Source organism: Rhopilema esculentum, chromosome 8, assembly GCF_057945365.1.
Source record: "Rhopilema esculentum isolate cy_ngs chromosome 8, ASM5794536v1, whole genome shotgun sequence".
Taxonomy (NCBI): Eukaryota; Metazoa; Cnidaria; class Scyphozoa; order Rhizostomeae; family Rhizostomatidae; genus Rhopilema; species Rhopilema esculentum.
In genome coordinates this window covers 7,669,116-7,689,187 of record NC_142822.1, presented here as the reverse complement: position 1 = coordinate 7,689,187, position 20,072 = coordinate 7,669,116, and the positions used below count along the sequence as shown (strand labels likewise).

The 20,072-nt window shown below is 37.8% G+C and overlaps 2 protein-coding genes across 2 annotated transcripts; both read left to right on the top strand.

The window, feature by feature from the left end:
* The first annotated feature begins 707 nt into the window (after positions 1–707).
* On the top strand, positions 708–11,360 carry LOC135695110 (uncharacterized). Its single transcript, XM_065214077.2, has 5 exons — positions 708–1,231; positions 1,716–2,025; positions 2,179–2,311; positions 4,247–4,398; positions 4,956–11,360. The coding sequence occupies exons 1-5, from the start codon at positions 1,188–1,190 to the stop codon at positions 5,454–5,456; spliced, it is 1,140 nt and encodes a 379-aa protein (XP_065070149.1). The 5' UTR covers positions 708–1,187; the 3' UTR covers positions 5,457–11,360.
* Positions 11,361–13,467: 2,107 nt separating this feature from the next.
* On the top strand, positions 13,468–16,792 carry LOC148959844 (large ribosomal subunit protein mL53-like). The gene is made up of 3 exons (XM_089109668.1): positions 13,468–13,618; positions 16,086–16,198; positions 16,605–16,792. Exons 1-3 carry the CDS (start codon positions 13,530–13,532, stop codon positions 16,706–16,708), a joined length of 306 nt encoding a protein of 101 aa, XP_088965794.1. The 5' UTR covers positions 13,468–13,529; the 3' UTR covers positions 16,709–16,792.
* Positions 16,793–20,072: the final 3,280 nt, after the last annotated feature.

The following is a 20,072-nucleotide window of genomic DNA, read 5'->3' as shown; positions in this document are numbered from 1 at the left end:
TTGCATTGTCAAAATTCTAAATTAACTTATAGACTCATTGCTAACAATGAGCCATTGCGCTACGCAAGCATCCCATAATGCATTTTCAGACAGTCTGAAATCAATTTTGGTTAATCCGTAGAAGTTTACTGCCATTGTTTGGATTGTCGCCTGTTCATGTTCTTTATTACCCAACTTGTTACGGTAGTACTCTCCGCTATAGAGGTTATTGTATAAGGATTTGGTGAATGAGAAAAGGTGAACTACGGAGAATAGGGGGGGGGGGGGGGGGGAGGGCAGCGGAAAAGAGAAATGGAACTTCTCTTCCTCCTTTTCCTTAACAGCTCCTCCACTTTTCCTTTTCTTTCATTTCTTTATCCTATCCATTTTTACTCCCCATCTCCCTCCCCAATTGCCTCTGTGGAGTGTGAGGACGGAGCATATGCTACGCGTTTTGCAGTCGGACATGTGTATTGAATCACATGCTATCTGTCGGGCTGCCTATCAATTGATGTTGATAGGGTTATCTACCAATCGATGGGGTTAGTTTTCTGTGCAATTTAAAAGCACACAAAGTGTATCAAGTGCGTTGTCTTTGCCTCTCGCTCTTTGCGACGTAACGCCTTGACGTAACAGTTTAGAGAAAGGGGGGGGGGGGGCTAGTATGGATTTTGTCCGAATTTCATTGCTTCATTGGGATATACAAGTCCACATAGAGCCTGTTCGCCTGATGATAGGGGTGTGGTTGCAACCCTTCCAATCCCTATAACTCTTAGGCCTATTCTTGTTAATTTTGTATGATTTGACGTGTTTTCACAACTGCTCCAGCATGGATCTGATTACCTGCGAACAGAAATTGACAATAGACACTAAAAATGTAGTCAATAGATCTATGTGAATTATCATTGGTGTTTGCAGGGTAAAAGTTTCAAAACAAATCACATGCAAGGAACCAGCAATGACATTTATGTTTTGCTTTGGCAATCATTTACCATTCTCTAAATTGATAACATGAAACCTGGTGAATGTGATTGGTTTCAATTCTTTCGTCGCTAACGCAAAACGTTATAAATACTTGTTGTTTATTTATTATTCAGCAACCGAATGAATATATCTATAGCTACCTACATACGTCTATAAAAAGGTAAAGTTAAAGAGTAGAGGGACTTGGTGTCATATCAATATTTTGAAATCAGCATTTTGCAACCATGCCGTCTCTTCAAATGTCGAAGGTGATTGTGCGTTTAATATGGTGAGTCAAATAATGAATAAAGTTGACAATCTTTTTATTAGTGAAATGTGTTGTCATTGAAGTGTGTATGTCAGTACGTGACGGAAAATCTTCCAAAACTAGAAGGCCAACATGTATGTGTTAAATCTATGGTATTATAAGTCAATTAATGGGCGCCTAAGGCTTTTCTTATAAAACCATTTTACTGCAGAATGTTTTCAAAAATAACTTTTTAAGTGCAAAAATTTAATGAATATAGTTATCTTTGGTTCTAATGCATCAGTTCCGGTGGAATTCATGTTGATTGTTGAGTCAGATTATCTCAGGGGCGGATCCCGGGCAAACTTAAGCGAGGGGCAGTTGGCAGTGGGGGCACTGAAACATTTTCAGAAATTGGCGACGGGTATACGCTGTATACAACCATTTCAGACCCTAACTACTGACAGAAGGCTTGTCCCACTTAAAATTCGCCACTGAGAAATATCTTTACTGTTTTCTTTCAAAGTTTACTGATCATGCTTAAAACGATGCACTCGTGGATTCTGCGCCTGCCATGTAAAGAAGAAGGACAGTTCGATGTAATATCAACAGACAAGACCTTGCTAAACAATTTGCTAGGATCCTTGACCGTTTCTAGTTTAGAAGATTGCTTTGAAAGCTGCAGACTTCGCATTGGGTGCAAATCTGTGAACCACAAAAATGCTGGAGAGAACAATTGTGAGCTGAATAACAAGACAGAGATTGAAGGATATTCAGGAGACCTTCAGCCAAACGCCGGCTGGACATATTACGCTACGAACTACAGTAAGAAGAATGTAAGTGAATCTTTGAGATTTTTTTTCCCTTTATTGCCGAGACTTCAATGAAGAAGAAAGAAATGCACAAGTTGAAAGTTAAAAACATGAAACATAGAGACCTAAAATTTTTTAGAGAATTTCAACTCAATGTTTTTCATCTTTTTCTGTTAGATTGGCTCATACTGCGAGTTATTCAAGCCATGCAGTGCGTCAGAGTATTGCATTGATACCTGCTCGTGCCCAGGATTTCGCTGTTTTCGATGCAACCATGGTTATTTTCTCAACAGAGACATGGAATGCGCTGGTTGGTTAATGAACATACAAATTATTCATGTAGTTAGTCTCATGAAGTATCATGCAATTGAAACACGTTGCTCGAGTTTCAATTTTCATATTAGGCATCGTCTTCTGGAATCCACAAGGTTAAACAACAACAAAAACGATAGCTTGATAACTCGAATTTTTTTCCATTCTATCGTTTTTTTTTAAACTTCACCGAGCAAGACATAGGAAAATTTTCTACAGTGAGATTGAAAAAAGGCCCCTCCCCTGTCTATTTTTTCGACACTTTTCAAGACACCCTTATTTCTCAAACTCCACGTTTCAGCGACGGAAACATTCGACTACAGATTTGAAATTTGTAAGGCCCTTTCGATAATTTTCTGCGATATTTAAACTGCATAAAGTTCGACCTTCCCGTTCATCAAAGCCCTCTTATTTATGAAAATTTTGAATTAGCTCTTTTTTAATGGCTATTTTTTTAGTCGTTTCATATTCAGGTAGCGAGGTTACCAACCATTACAAAATTACGAACCAGACATTGTGTACTTAACACAAAGTGTGTTTTTGCTGGCAACTTACAGATCAAAATTTGGAATGCAAATACAAAATTGTTCTATTAGACAAATATACAATTGGCAAAACGCAAACATTTCACAACATATAAAATAAGATGTTGTGAAATGTATGCTTTTTTCAAAGCCATTTTCAGGTTCTGTACCGCCAAAAATTTGCTCAAATATACAATTGGCAAAAAGCAAACATTTCACAACATATAAAATAGTATGTTGTGAAATGTATGCTTTTTTCAAAGCCATTTACAGGTTCTGTACCGCCAAAAATTTGCTCAAATATACAATTACTGTATCGCTGGATCAGATAAAGCATATCAGTGCAGAAAAGGATAATAACTTTACCGAAAAGAAAGATTTTGTGATATTCTAGTGTCCAAATAAGTGATATTCGTTTAATTTCTTTTCTTTTCATTTTACATTCATTTAAGCATGGTAGCCCAAGCATGGTTTCCAAATCAATGCTGATTTACAAAGGGCCATGCATTTAAACTAAAAGGAAAACTAACATGAAATAGAATAAAATAAATAGATACAATAAATCTAAAAAATGATAGAATACGTTACCCAGCCTCTTCTAACCCACTCTACTCTTGCAATTCTCATACTCTCTTACAATATTTTCATTTCTATTTCCCTTAGCAGGTGTCAAATTTTATTGTGATATTTAGACACAAATTTCTAGAGCAAAGTTTTAAATTTTCCAAGAGTTTTTGCCTTCTTAGCTTTAGTATCTCGGTTATTCCAAAGTTTAGCTTCCCTAAACGAAAATCACTTCTGCCTATTACATGTGTTTTTCTTTGGAAGCAGTAAGTCAGTGTCTGTATTACGTAGCTGCCAAGCTGCACCTTGAAAATTTCTTATGAACACATTGCTCATGTATTTGGGGGGGGGGGGGTGGCAAGATTGTATAAACATTTAAGAATCTTCCCATGTGATTTATTAGAACGTAGTAGGCTGAAAGTAAGCCAATAACTGATAATCAAATATAAAGCTAAATGACTTCGTACAGCAAAAAGGTTTAATTAATTACATTACACTATTTGATGCAGAGAACGTGACGGTTCTTAGATGTAACTCCAAGTTTCATGCTAAATGCAAGTATATGTCGCCAATTTGAAACTAAGATAGCACCCTTTAACATGCTTCTCTCATCCTATGCCTCTCACTACATCAGCATTAATCCCCCAGATAAACTTCACCCTTTTCTATTATATACTAGTTTTTAAGAAAACCTATGTAAATTTGCTAAACACGGATAGAAGGAAAACTGTGTCCCGTAGCTTGAGGAAGTTGGTACTTAATATTCGTTTCCTCTGTGAAGAATCTAACCACAATAAAGAATAATGAAGTAAACCAAATTAGGTCTAGTACTTCTCTGTTTGCAGCATCTTCAAAATCATGCAAAGACTTTTACATGGCTGGCGAGAGGGATAGTAAGAAGTACATTTTGGACGATATTGGGACTCACTATTGCATGATGGATGGTGGTTGTGGCAAAGGAGGGTGGACATTGGCATTGAAGGCTGACGGGACAACGGTATGTATTGTATTGATTGCCTCAGAAAGGAGAAGAAAGATAGATCAAAACATAAGCAATTTAACGGCATATTGCTTTATAGGACAACGTATGTTGATAACTAAGGACCCCCGATAAAAGGGGTCCCAAAATATGTTTATAACCATGTTTGAAGCATGTTACTCCCGCCTCTCTAGTTAACGAGAAAATTTTTTCATTTTAACATCTTGCTATAATGTTTTATACGCACTAATCAATAGAATGGTACTGACTGTAAATACGGGCCCTGACTCAGTTTTTTTCAAGGGTCCATGGATCCTCCTTTCAGTCACTGGGTTAAAATGATAAAGGGCAAGTTCGAAAATGAGTAGCGAGTTACAAAGTAAGGTCAATTATTAGGGCAATCGGGCAGGGTTGGCTTCAAAAACCAGTTCATTGAATTTTTTGGCTAAGGTGAAAAAATCATTGGTTTTTGATGCAGAGAGCTTATCATATAGCAGATATATATCAACCCCCTGTGTCTTCTTGTTCTTTCTATATTCCTCTTATTTTTATAAATACTTTTTTGCTTCCGTCAGACTACTTTGTGGTCAAACTCACTTTACTGGGAAGATGAGAGAGTGCTTAATGACTTGGCAACAAACATGGATCCTGGAGATGCAAAATTTGAAGCATTCAACAAAATGAGGTTTACTGCTGTTTGTATAGGAATGAAAATGAAACACCAGAAAGTTTCAGAAACCAACTGGCTTTCCTTCCCAATATCGTTTTCATCTTTGCGTGAGATATTCTCATCGTCCACGAGCATACACTTGAATCTTCCCCTAAGTAAATGGTATGGTTTGATTCCAGGACCAACAAACTTATTGCAACCACACTGTCACAGACAAGGATTTAATATACGGAAGGATTTTAACAACATCTTAATGGCAAGAATCGGCATTATGGGCAATAACGAGAATGAATGTATGTCCCCAAATTCAATCATAGGTATCGGATTTAACAGAAACACCCCAACAACTGGCTGCTATTATTACACCGATGTATACACAAGACATGCTTACATTTTTATACAGTGAGATTCCATATTAGACTGGTTCCAATTCCAAGAAATTATAAAACAAGGGGCATTTTTTAGTAGAAGCTGGGACCCAGTTGATTTTGGGTATTTCGACCATGCTGATTACAAATTAGTGGATCCCAAAGGAAATTCGGTCATTTAATAGCTTAATTTGTATATCAAAATGGCTGCCTGTCGAAATCTTCAAAATGCTGCCAAGAAAACCCATGACACTGCATTCGACTAGGATATTCATCAATATTGCTGTTATGAGGACAGAACTTGGTAAAATGGTGTACAGCAACATAATCTACACAACAGGCACTTTTTAAATTTTCATTACATCTATGACGCCATTATGATGTCATAATTGAAGGAAATGGCAGAATTTGCTAACTATTGGCAATATCTCAGTTTTAATTATCAAGTCCTTTTATAATGCCTCTAGAATATATCAAAATGCACCAAAAAGTAAAAATCAGAGATATGATTTCCATCTAAGCTTATTATCTATGTCACTTATTCATCATTTATTTACACCAGTTTGTCATTGTTTCGTTTAAACCCCTAATTACTCGTGCAAATACTTTAAAATGTCTTCAATTTACTTTTGAAGATAAAGAAAACCAATTTCGGCCAGTAAAGTTTATCTATGACATTTTCTGTGACTTGCATGACGTCATAAATTTGATTAACGTCATAAAATGAAAAAGGTCATGCAGCATTTGAAAGTTCTCATCGAAATCAGTCGAATGTTGGCATTGTCGATGATCTATGATCCTCCGGCAAAAATTAAACTCACTTATTTAGTTTTCTAGCTGATTAGTGTCTACCATCAAGAAAATCTTCCAGTTTTATTTAGCCCATTATATTTTAGGAGAAATGGCAAACTTTCAGCTCTCCATATTTCGAACTAACGACAAGTTTATCTATGACATTTTCTCAAATGAAATTTCTCCCAAGTAGTGATCGGGTGAAATGTCAACATTGAATATTTAAGTGGCTGAACACATTCCTTTTGTACATCCAATTCTACTATGCTGCATCTTTGTAAAGGTCTCTAACGTGTATCCAAGCTGGAATCTATTCAATTATAGGTCAGTTGAATTCGTTGTTTTCAGCTTTGCTGCATATGCCGTACAACTTGCTACATTACAGGCCTTGCGCAAATTAACACTAATTTCTGACTAATAATTCTTGAGAATTCTCGAGAAAAGAATAGTTCCACTTAAAACTTCATTGCTAATATTAAAATTCTTCCATACTTGTCAAGAACTCTTGAGGATTCTTGTAATGTTGATACTGCAGTGTGAAGCTTGACCCTACATTAGAATTTGAAGGAATGTCTGATCTAAATCTTAAAGCAAACTAAGCTATATGAGATTTTATTAAAAAATTCTTTTACATATGAGTTGGTGTAGTAGATCAATGCTCATCGTTCAGACAGCTGTCATCTTCTGTAGCACTTTTGCATTAAGCTGTGCACAGTAGATTTGCCTTTCTACAGCGTTTGTTTCTGCATCGTGTGTAACATCCACAAAAGATCATCTCCAGAGAAGCTGTAGGTATGGCCTCTGCTGTCATTAGAATTGGCTTTAATCGATCTGCAGAAAGCTCCCATCCGAAATCTGTAGGCGATGGTACGTTTTGATGCGTTGACCCAGCTTGTTTCCATATCATTGCTTAGATTGTTGGAGGCGATGCTTTTGGTTTTATTTTCTTTAAAAATAGAACGTGTCGGGTTTTAATTTGTGGTGTTAATGTCACCTGCACCATAAACGTGGCAAGGAAATTGTTCTGCTTTCCGCATAACTTTTTTTTTAATACCTCCTTCTCCCATGTTTTACACGAGTTCATGCGACTTTTTCCATGCAGATGTCTTTATCTTCCCAGACAAGTACGAAGTTGCATCACATCCAGTACGAGTGTTAAAGGGGATGAGTGCTCGACAGACTCTGGCAAGGTGGGAAGGATCCCTTTGACTGGAATAAGTTTTCTCTTCTTTCACGTTCCGGACATCATCCGGAGATCATTGCATCGCATTCGTTCACAGTGGGACACCAGAATTATGAGCACATCTGTATCTCTAGCAGCAATTACTACTGTATTGCAGGTGGCGTTGATAGCATGAAGGACAAGTCTGGTGTCTGCTTCTTCATGTCTTGCACTCAAAGACAAGGTATAAGTGTAGTATTTCGATGACTGGGCAAGCAAATCATTGATAAATCCTGTAACAATTTCTTTATCCTCAGGTGCTTGGCGAAACAACTCTCTGACAGGAATCGTGCAAGATCTGCTTTGTTTCCTGGCAATGCCAATAAGTCTGACCAGCACTTTGGAAGAGGTATCAAACCGCCCTTTATAACTCGGCGAATAGGCCGGCTAGTTATTGTCCGCCTTAGTCTGGTACTTGTTTCGATTGATAGTTTTCTATAGTGGTCAAAAACAACGTCGATTCTCTGTTAGCGTTTACCCATTTGAAGCACTGCTTGAACAAAGGTGTCTGCTAAATCACGAAACGAAGAGCAACCGTTTCGTTTCCCTAATGACACCACTAGAGCCTGACCATCGATGATTAAGCACGCTGTTTCTCCAAGAAGATCGATACTCTCCGGACAATTGATGCCATCCGTTAGCTTGTCAATAAGGACAGACTTGTCTTCAGTCCGAAGAGAACTGTTCATTTCAGCTAGAGATAGAGGAACTGGTATCAATAAATGAGAAAGCACACTCTTAAGATCAATTTCACGGCCGCCTTCATAAGCAGTGATCAACCGCATGAGGATATTTCGATCGGCCTTAAAAACCGTCTGCTTCTCCTTGTAGTTTGAATTTATTGGAACTTCATATAGGCTTTGAGAGGTAAGCGCTCTCCATCTTTGTAATAGTTCTGATTGATATTATGGGCTCTGTGCCAGGCGGTATCTGTCTTTGCGTGACAACGCTTAAAATTTGATCCTGACCAAGATCGGTTGCATGCAACAAAGATTCTTGAATTTCATTATTTGCCAGGTCTTTAGTTGCTATATTCTGCTATTCTGCAATATCTCACCTAAGGTATCTATCGCAAATAATTCGAATCTCTCAAAGGTGGCAAGCAAGGAATCTTCATCGACGTTGTCTCTTTCTATCTTGGATGGCAAATCATTCAACAGAGATCGTTTTATCCGCTAACAGGCCATACATTTTACGGGTTGTTCTGCCAAGTGTGACCTCAGGTTGAACAAAAGGCTCCATCTCAACAAGGCCGATGATGTTTTCGTAATTCCTACTATGCCCCCGGCTTGCTTTCCCGTACCATTCAGCCACTCCTGCGCATGATCCGGGTCGACCTCGCTAAATTTTCTTGCTGAGCACTTTACAACAGAATTCCCCTATGCAAACTCTTCTTTGACTTCGTCTGGAAGCTGTTTTATCTCGGCTATGTAGATGATGCCCCATCGCGCATAATTTTAATGATCATGGTGATCATCTTGAATGATCTTGAATGATCATCATCTTGAATTCAATGAGAAATCCCAAAAAGTGAGTACTTAGGCTCTAAAACTTTACTCACATTTTGTTAAGTTAAAGGGCCCCAAAACACCACTTTCAATAAGGGCCCCACACTGCCTCGTTACGCCACTGACGTGAAGTTTTCTGACTGGAAGCCATTTTGAATATGCAAATTAAGCCTTTAAATTAACGAATTTCGCTTGGGATTTACCACATTCGTAATCAGCATGGTCGAAATACCCCAAATAAACCAGATCCCAGATTCTACCCCAAAATACCTCTTGATCTCTTTTTAAAAACTGTTTTAGAGAAGCGGAACCAATCTATATGTTCGTTGATATTCAGAAGAACCTATTCTTGGGATCCGATAAAGATTGGAGAGTGGGGGGAGTGGGGGGCAAGGGAGAATATATCACGCAAAATAAAAGAATTTGAAAAAATCTCTATTGTTTTGAAAAAAGGTAGCCCTGCTATTGCAAGGTCTGTAAGGACAATAACGGTAGCGTAGGCAAAAGTTGGAATGGGAAAAATTATGGCAGGAATTAGGCGGGGTTCCAGACCCAACTTTGAAAAACAAGGCCCCTTAAGATTTGTCTGAAAATATAAAAAATTATTGTTGCTATGATAGGTATAGGCAGGTGCATATTTCTCAATCATCAGTGCAAATGAATGATTCTAATTTAAACAAATGACTCAAATATGATCAGATAACTGTTGCCTACAATATTGGGAGTACAATGCCTGCCAAAAGTCTTGGAACACTGACATCAATTTCCAAGGTCAAAACCAATCATCCCCCTCTCCCCTCCAGAACAATGTTGGTTTTCTATCAAACGGATTAGGATTTTCGGAAGCACTTTCTTTTGCGCTTCTTTTATGATATTTCTCTAAATCATCAACATTGTTTTAGGAGGAAGGGGGCGAAAGTAGCAATTTTTTTCATGAAAGGAATGAAAGATATCAAATGCAGCGTAAATTGGTGGGTGTTCCAAGTACTTTTGGCAGGCATTGTACGTAGAAGGTAGCTGTTTATATATCTTTCATGAGCTGTGCGCACACATGGACTCGGTTGATCTGTAAACCGAATGGACGTATTGTATATACATATCTTACTACGAGAATGTTCGATATTGAGCATAAGTATGTTCTAAAAGCGTAGATCTGTAAAACGATAACATAATTTATTCGATCATTTGAAATGGGTCTGCACTGCGTATAGTATATTGGGTTCTAATGATATTTTGACATCGAAAATTGTCTTCTTCTTCAAGTCAAAAAGTAACCTAATGAAAAACTTTGTGGATAGCTTGCATTTTGTTATACTACAACGATTTAATCCACCTCTTATTTGCTCGTGTCGTGTCGTAGAATGTCAAATCTTTTGTTGAAAATGCCACTGTAGTACGAGTTTGGTACAATAACTTAATTTCGAGCCGTACAAATGTAGTATGACCTTTTACGAATCTTCATATTAAACTTTTGTCACAAAAACAATTCAGTATTGTGTTCATAGGTATTCTGAAAGGCCAAATTCAACAATAGCAAAATGTTGCATTGTATCGTTCTATATGACTAACCAAGTATCAACACCGCTTGCACTAACTTGAAAGTTACCAGGGGCAGCGCCTTTTGAGGGAACCCGGAGGAGCATGGCGCGTTTTAACTAGATACATTGTATAAAATGCACGATAAAGACTTTCTACTACATTGCCCCTCTATTCAGAGTTCATGCCTTGGCTCTTAGAGAAAACTTTTCACAGTACTTTAAGGATGCAACAAATTGTTAAAATCAAGAACAGGATGAAACAGATCTAAGAACCTTTCAAATATGGGCATAATTGGCACAGTCATTCTCTGTCAAAACTTTGTCTGGAAAATAATTGCAAGTACCCTTTATGTCTTTTATTGGCAAATTTATGAAAATAATATAGCTAGTAAACAGTGGCGTAGCGTGAGCGCAGAACTTAGGCATGCGGTAACATAAAATATACGGCTATGTTGAATAAATGTAATGGTAATTTCAGTTTCTAAAAAATACAAGCGGTAATTAATGATAATCGTGATAGCAAATTTTGATTTTGAAAGTAACAAATCATTTGTACTCTAATTCTAATCAATCAAGGTGTCTATTCTTTGCATCAGGGGCTCCGACAGAGGTTGGAAAGTGAAGGGGGGCCAAGGGAAAAATTATCACCCATGCGAAAGTTTTTGAAAAAAGCTCAATTGTTTAGCAAGACTTTTCAGAATAACTCCTAGTGCTAAAACTGCTTTGCAAAAGATTTTATTCTTATTCATATTCCTCAAGAAAAGGCATCACCTAATGCCCGCCTAATGTAAGAATTTTTTATGCTATAATGAAGCTGGGAATTCCCGCAAGAAGGAGCTCTCCACATTGCGAAATTGTTAACACACTGCAGAGCCTAAGCGAACAGGAGCAACAGTTTCTGCTCATTTTTTACTCTCATATTTAACTAAGATGAAATAGTGAGCTGTGAGAGTTGTTAGAATTGAAGATGCTTCCATGTGTAAAGTTTCAGAAAGTTAGTCCCGGCAAATCATCATGTATTTAGCAAGGCTTGCGCTCAGGTCTACCGCATGCCCTGGTCCGTAAATTCTGACTATACTGGCAAGCCTTTTGACTTGAATTACGGAATGCGGATCATGACAAATAGTCTCTGACCCCACTTTGACGAAACTTTTTCTCTTTTCAACAGTCAGAAAGTAAAGAAAGGAAAATAATTGGATTTGAAATGATGTATCACGCAAAGAGTATTCGCAAAAAGCAGCTTATAGGTAGAAAAATGTTGTGGATTATCAAATATTTGGGAAGGCTTGCGCTCAGGCCGACCGCAAGCTCCAGTCCGGAAAATTCTCACTTCTCTCAGAAGCTTCTCTCGAGTTGCACTGAAGCTGCACTGGAGCATCACATGTTTCTCTTATTTTGGACAGGCAAAAAGAGTGATGTGGAGGGGCTTTATTTTTTCAGATTTTTCGAATTTCATAATTTTTAGCGATCTGTTTACTTGGAAAAAAAGCCAATTTGGGGCCAATTGGCCTGTTGGCGCTAGAGTTCACTGCATGCTGCTCATGACAAGAAAGAGAAGCCGTTTATTGCGGAAATTGTTATGCATTGAAAGTCTTGCAAGAATTTTCGAATTTGTCTATAAATTTTTACGCTTGCGCCGCAAGCGTAGCATACATAGACGCTACGCCACTGCTAGTAAAACTATTTTGTTTACAGATTTCATATGTCCAGTTCAATAATTATTGACATGGACATCTATGAAGACATCACATTCTATTCAATATATTTATTGTAACTTCTTGTCAATTCATCGGTATCTTTTATTTGGTGTAGAATAAACCTCAATGCATTTTCTCACTGTTTCAGAAGATTGGATGCAGAAAGTACGTTTTCTGGTGATCAGATAACAAATAAATAGATAGATAATACGTCATTCATGATTAGTAGATTAGATAGTGCTACTACCAGCCCACCTGCGAATACACCATGAAGCCGATAGTTTAAAGTTGTATTGTAGAAGCAACACCGTGAATTAATTTTTGGATTAATGACTTTGATGAAGCAAATGTATTGCAAGCAAGACTGGATTGTTCCCTTTTCGGGCTTCATGGGATATAGTAGGATATTCCTTAACAAAATTTAAGAAAACATACGTTTGGCAAATGTTGTTTACAATAAACAAAACAAAACAAAGCAAAACGAGCTAGTTGATTGATGATTACCAAGATAAAAAGTAATATTATCATATCTTGTGTTGACGTTATGTAAGGTTGGGGATTATAAAAAAACACTTTTTTGAGCACTTAGCCAAAATTGTCGTAACTTATATAATATGGAAAAGTTAGAGAGGAAGTATATGACACTCATTTTGTTTATAAGAAGCAGGTTATCTGGCAACTCAAGAAGTTTCCAGTTAAAAATTTGCTTTAACTTCAACTTGACATTGATGAAGTTCAATGAGCTTAACTGTTTACAGATCTCCACAGAGTTAGTCATTCTAGGAAAACAAAATTCCTTGATCGCTTTGTTAGTGTATCTCTGAATGTGAGTGAACTATTTACTTTACCTTGGAAGCACGTTTGAAAAATTCATTTTCTAAGAAATTCAAGAAACATGTAAGAACATTTTGATAGCAAAATGGCCAGAAAATTTTAGAGATTGCCTACCAGCACCGGGCCTTAGCTTCTTATAAAAAATACGTGTATTTCATCTTTAACGAGTTCCGTAAAAATTTTCAAGTGCTTTTTAGTGATGAAGGTGTAAAATTTTACGAAGCAAACGCAAATGTAGAGAACAAAACAAAGTATTTCACAATTTTTTCCTTCTCAAAATATTAGGTGCTTTTTGCTACATCTCTGCATTATATCAATCTCATTTAAATTATATATACATTCAAATGTTCATTTTCTACTGTCAAACTGCATAGGTAGATGGGAATAATGGTGCATTTTGTGATCGTGATTGTGTTGAGGGGGTGCCACCAGTGAGAGTCTGCCCGCGTTGCGGAAATTCAAGTTCTGGACGCTTGCAACAACAACAACAACAACTGAACAACAACAACTGGCAGAAAACATGGCTGCTTTGAGAGGGTTGTCTCTAGCGTTTGTGAAAGAAATCAAGGCCAAATTTGACCCATTTCACCCACAAGCCGTAACTGCCAGGTAATCTATGACCATAACATTTTTATGTTTGGAAGATCAAATTTAGATTATTATTTTATCTGCCATATATCGATAGATGCCAATATGAACAAAATTTTCCAACCTTTTGTTGGAAAAGGTGATGCAGCTGTAACAGGTGGACTGCAGCTATACTATCCTCACAACTTAAAAGATTTACGTACAAGTGTTAAAGTTAATTATTGCCAAAAACCTGTAAAAAGGAAAGAAGGCAAAAACCACACTCTAAGAAGGCAAAAACTAACTCTTAAGAACCAACTGTTTAGCACGATAAAGCTGTGTTTTATAGATCATCTTTATTTTAGTTTCTCTTTATTTACAGAACTGATAATCCAAAACACCATACTCTATGTCTGCTAAGATCTGAAAAGAACTGTAACTGACCATCCAAATGAAAAATTTCCAATCTCAGAGAAGAAAACAGACATCCCCCCTTGTGTTTTTAATCCAGTTTTGGAAAAATTAGAAAATTGACATTAATAAAAGTGAGGTGGACATGTCCACCCTAGTCTACCCTATAGTGCCGCCCCTGGGTGCATCCAAGCTCATCGGAAAAACTTTGACAAAGGGGTTTTTTCCTCAAACCTAGGACAGAGAAACTTTGAAAGATGGATACCTTTTGGAATCTGGAAAAATTCACTGGAATTGGGTGTTTTTCTACTACCCATGTAGAGCCCTGTTTACACTATAGCTTCTAACCTAGGTTGAGCCTGTGGGTTTGGAATATTGTAGTGTAAACACAGTTAACCTAGGTGTAACCCCAAGGGGGGGAGCTATTCCCATTATGGCCTAGCAGGGGGTGCAGTCAGGGTCAATGAGGGCCAAAGCTAAAATGTTAAAAAATTACCCTCAAATGGTAGTGTTTTTTGGCAATAATACTCAAATGGTAGCATAAGGATGGGAATTATGTCATTGGTAGCATCCTGTTATTGGAAATTATTTCTTTCTACATGCCTAATCCTTCTTTGACAAATTTCTTCTCCATTGACTGTTGTTGATTTGGGAAAAACAAAAAAAACTTGTTCATTGTATATAATAAATTGCACACTGTCTCAATAGACCAGTGTCGCCTGCTCCTTTGATTGGCATCATGTCCGTCTCTGCCGTTGTGCTAGTATCAAAACTGGGCTATTTGGTAGCTATTTGGTAAGACCCTCAAATTGACTGGACACCCCTGTCATGCATTAATGGGATTACCCCCCCCCCCCCTCCCTAGGGTCGAGCCTAGATTAAGCCAACCCTATGCTGGAGGTGGGTTGAACCTATGTTGACCCCAGGTTAAGATCTTCGAAATACAGTTTAAAGGCAAACCTGGATTGAACACAGGTTAACACTCGATACACACATGCGATTTTCGAGCTATGCTTCAAAAGGCCCCAATACACCCAGCCATTGTCAAACAAAAGTTGTCTTGCAATGTTAAAGGGAAGAGGCATTTCTATCTGAAGAAATGAATTTTGAAAGTGAGTGAAGCAAAGACCGACAAAGGTACAGTGTGGGGAAACGATGGAGTCATGACATTAATTGAAAATCAAAAAATGGGCTGATGAAGGGATCCAGCAACAGCTATATTCTTATAGAAGAAATCAGCATTTGATTCAAAAAGATTGCAGAAAGACTGCAAGTAAAAGGTATATACATGCACACCACAATGAGTTTGATCCCCGCATCAAATTCTCATCACTGCCTTCTGCCATTTTGAAAGATGCCAATGAGCGCAATTCCAATTGACAAAGAAGTGCATGCGTGGCAAAACTAAGCCGGGTCAACCCAACTTTGCTTTTACATTATACTTTAGGGTCAATGTAGTGTAAACAAAAAGTAGGCTCAACTTGGGTTCCACTGTCATGAGAACATTTTTATTTCCTTTTTAGAGACCATAGAAAGTTTTATTTAGAAAAACTTGAATGTTTTTGTATTGGCTCATAAATGCTCCTTATTTGTTCTATCAGACTTTGTCAGTGGCAACTTCAGGTTTCTCTTATATCAAAAGCAGAAACAACCTTGTATTTTGAAAATCTGTAAATATCTTTTTGAACTCCCCTCCCATTATCCCTTATATGCATTTATATCCTTAAATGAGAGATACCTTTCCCTCACATAAAGTGAGAACACATTGATGTATGACCAAATATCATTAGACTTCTACCAGAAAGGAAATTGCCAATATTAAAACATAAAACAGGCCTCATCTTTGAAGTTGTATTGTCTTTTGCTATATGAGTCTATGTTAATTATCTGTTGCATGTATTATGGTTCTACCCCGTTTTTATTATCAACAAATATAATATGTATTGAATGAATAATTGATATTGACAGTCACGGTCAATCTTGACTTTGATAGGCAAATACTAAATATATACCCAAAACCTTATTAGTTTTCCCCATATAGTCATTTTTAAACAATCTTTTGTAAGTTTCAAGCCTAATGACCTGCATTCATTTTCAGAGAATTTTTACGCATCCTCTCTTCAGAAGGAATGAAAAGTACAAACCCAAAATGCAAAGTGTTTACGGAATTAGTCAATGATGGAAGCTATCCTGGTTTAACAGTAACATTCTGTAAGTTTTCATGTGTAGTTTGAATTCATCATGTTTTTGTCTTTTGTTCATATACTTTGTTTCTTTTCATTTGAATTCTTTGCCAGGCCAACGTTGAGGCCCGGCCTATATCACTTCACAAAAATCTTGTACGCCTTTAGAAAAATGCTTTTGTTTTTGAGAAACATCATCTAAAAATCCCGAAAAATCCTATTGTTTTAAATAAGTCCAGTACGAATGATACAGCTCTCGGCCTAGTTTGTTTTACTTGCCACTGTTGCAACCTATTTTCGTTTAGCCCCTCTGATATAGATTAACACATCTGAAATAGGATCATGCAAATCCTTTCTTTAACAAATAACAACAACTAACAAAAAATCATGTTTAAATAATATATGATTGATGTTATTTTACTTTCCTCATTCAGCCAACAAAGAAATTATACAGTACAACATTGACAGAAAAATAAACTGTGATGAAGTATTGAAAGACCTCAATTTGAGATGCAAGACAGTGCAGCAAAGTTCTTGACAGTTGCAGCATAAATTAGGTTTTTAAAAAATCGAGTATTTATTTTTTCTAAATTTCATGAAAAGTTTAGTGACTTCGCCAGTTTCTGCTTGTTCTGTATTTTGAATTTCAGGAAGGGCAAGGCGATAGCTTCCCATAGCCATGGCCTTTCTGGGCGCATTTTTCACCACGTTTGCTCTATCAAGGATCGCAGTGTTCTCAAATTATTTGGCTCTAAGTCGTCTGACAATTTGCCATAATGTAATAAATTTTTGATTCTCTGTAGTCTTGAGAGAATTAAATCAAAAAAGGAAAGCGAGTATTTTATACATTTTACCATATTTCACGAGAAAATTTTGGGAAAGTACAAGTTAAAGGGGATTTGTCGCACTAGCAGTTTGCTAAAAGAACAAAAACATTGTGAGTGGAATTCCATTGTTTCGATACTTTCCATTTCTGATTCATGAATTTTTACTGCCGTGAAAATTCGACCTCGATCCCGTGCTTTGTACTAAGCAAGCAAAGAAGATAATGGTATTGCATTAGCCAATCATGTTCACGACACATGGCCTTTGACAGGCTAGATACTTAGTGTGTGAAGAAAAGGTCACTGTAGCAGGCTGCTCGACGGGCTCCAAGGAGTTCTTGCGGCGAAAAGTCGATAAAAATGTAGCAAATAAGAAACACCACAATACGCCGAGAATAAGGATGTGGAATGATGTGGAACCTGTGACTCAACGACAAACGAGAGGGTGTCCGACGAGCCAAAGAGCAATACCTCATTGGCCTGGCAAACACTCTCACACCGAACGGCATGAATAGTACCACTGACCGTTAACCTTACAGCAACATTATCATTATTTCATATTATAGTACTTCATCCCCATTACGTTTTCATTCCACCACCACCACCAACCCTCTCTCATTCCACACCCTTCTCTCCTCTACCACTGCGCTGCATTCACACCATTCCACATCAGCCAATCCGGCACCACCATCGCCTCTTTTAAATGTGTAAATTTTTAGCCCGTTAACTTTTGCTCTGATGAAGCCCCGTATGCCGGGGCAAAATATTAGCCTTCACTGATTTACGTGTATTTATTGTTGTTTGTTCTCGGCGTATTGCGGTGTTTCTTATTTGCTACTAGATACTTAGGTTCGTTTTATTTTATTTGATGGGCTAACCCTTGGAATTCGAATCTTTTCACAAGAAGGGTTGACTCTTAACTAGATTTGTGTCTAATGAGCCTAATATTCACTGCGAAACAACCCTATAGTCAAAGTTAAAGAAGTAAGGGTAATCGTTGTAAGACAAGGTACAAGCGCTTCTTAGTCAAACCTAACAGTTTGGTGGATAAATTTTAGAGCGAGTTCGAGTACATGTAAGTTAACTTCACCAGGAATGTCTGTATCACCATGCAATAAAAGTTGCACCGGAATGTTGTTTGGAAGGCTGGTGATTTGGACTTGTTTTCGTATCTATTATTATAGAAATGCTAGCGAGAAGATCTCGTCTGTCGTTGGATGTCAAATGAAGAGCAAAGCAACAAAATAGGGCACATTTATAGTGTCCTTAAAGTTGTGATTAAATTTGTCAAAATTTCGTTTACTAAGACGGGCTTTTGTTTGGGAAAGATACGATGCACCTATTGGGCCATGCATCCTAAAAACAGATTTTGCAGGGGGACGAATTTGTGATAAAAGCTTAGACTTAAATACAGCAATGGACGGTGCATTACTTATCTCAGGATCAAGTTTATTCCGTTCAGATGTGCAATTAGGATAGAAACTGAATTGAATTTTTTTAGTTTTTGCCCTCTTCCGTCCGATAGCATGTTGGTTGCGAAGATCGTATTGCGACTGATGAGGGGGTGGCTGCATGGTTTCAGTGGCGGCTCCAGCCTGAGATAAGTGTGTGGGACAAAAGGTGTGTCAGGGGCCACGCCCCTTTGGATCACGCCCTTGGATCACGTCACGAACTGGTTTGCAAGAATCTCAAGTACCAACTTTTTAAAAAGGTTTAAAAACTAATATCCTCATTCCACTCCTTCCCCGTGGCTCCACCACTGCATGGTATATGGAGGAATGACGTCGTTCATGATATTGTAAAACAAAGTCATCTACTCTACCTAAAGCTTCTTAGTGTCTCTCGCTCAAGCCCTGCTTAGAGTTGTTCACGCACAGAGGACTCTGGACAGACTCTGTGATTTGGCAAAATCATGTTTTGCCTGAATTCAAATACCTTAGCTGGAGAATGATTAATATCACTCCCCTGGGCTCGCAAAAAGAGTTTGTAAAATTCATCCAGGGTATGTATAGGTAAATATTTGAAGTTTTCTCCTCTTTAACCTGGTCAACCTTGGCCAAACGATTCGATTTTTTGCTCGATATTTCTCTCGACATTTGATCTCAAAATCGAGCAAAGTCGAGCATGGGTGGCCAAACGATTCGATCTTTTGCTCAATTTTTCACTCTACGTTTCACTCACGCCAACAAAATGAAGGCAAAGAAACGCAAATCGGCTGCCATGTTTATCTTTCGTGCAAATATCCTTTTACTTTCTCTTGAAGAACTATAGCAAGATAAGACCCTGTTCGTTCGTTTCATGCAGGAACCGCCATTAAATACTTATTTCGTTTAAAACAAATTACTATTTTCAGGCATAATTTTGTTTCTTTTGATTAATTCCATTCTTAGAATTCATCACTTAAAAAGGTCACATGGACCTCGAGGTCCCAGGGAAGTATGCTTCTCCGCCCAGCATAAGAGTTTTAAAGCTGCGCACGCGCTCACTCGATTCACTCGACAAGGTGGCCAAACGATTCGATTTTCATTCGACAACATCTTTTTCACTCGACTTTTTTGATAGAGATCAAACTTCACTCGACACCACTCGACGCCTTTCGACTTGCTCGACAACGTGGCCAAACGACTCGAATTTTCACTCGATTTCTTGTTGAGTAAAAAATCACGATATTTGCATTTCTGTTACCAGGCTTTCTCTCATTTCTAAAATACGCAGGTTTTGCCATAATTTTGCAGAATCCTGTCTTCGCCTTGCCTCAAAATATACCAATTTTCGGTAGCTTCTTGAAGGGACTTGAATGTTTGAACGCGTAGAGATAAGTAGCAGTGTTTCAACAATTCTCTTTTCTAGGGGCTTACAGGGTAGGTCAGTCCTCACAATGTGCTTCAACTAAGACCCAAATAAGTCGACATGTCTTGATGAAGAAGATAAACTGTCATCCCACCCCACCCTAACTCCATACCCAAAAATATCCCCCAAGTAGAGGCGCCAAGTAGAATCCTCTTATCTTTTTATTTTGAAAAGAGCTGGAGCTTATTGTCAATTGTTTCCATACACTACCCGTCATGCAACTGGGTC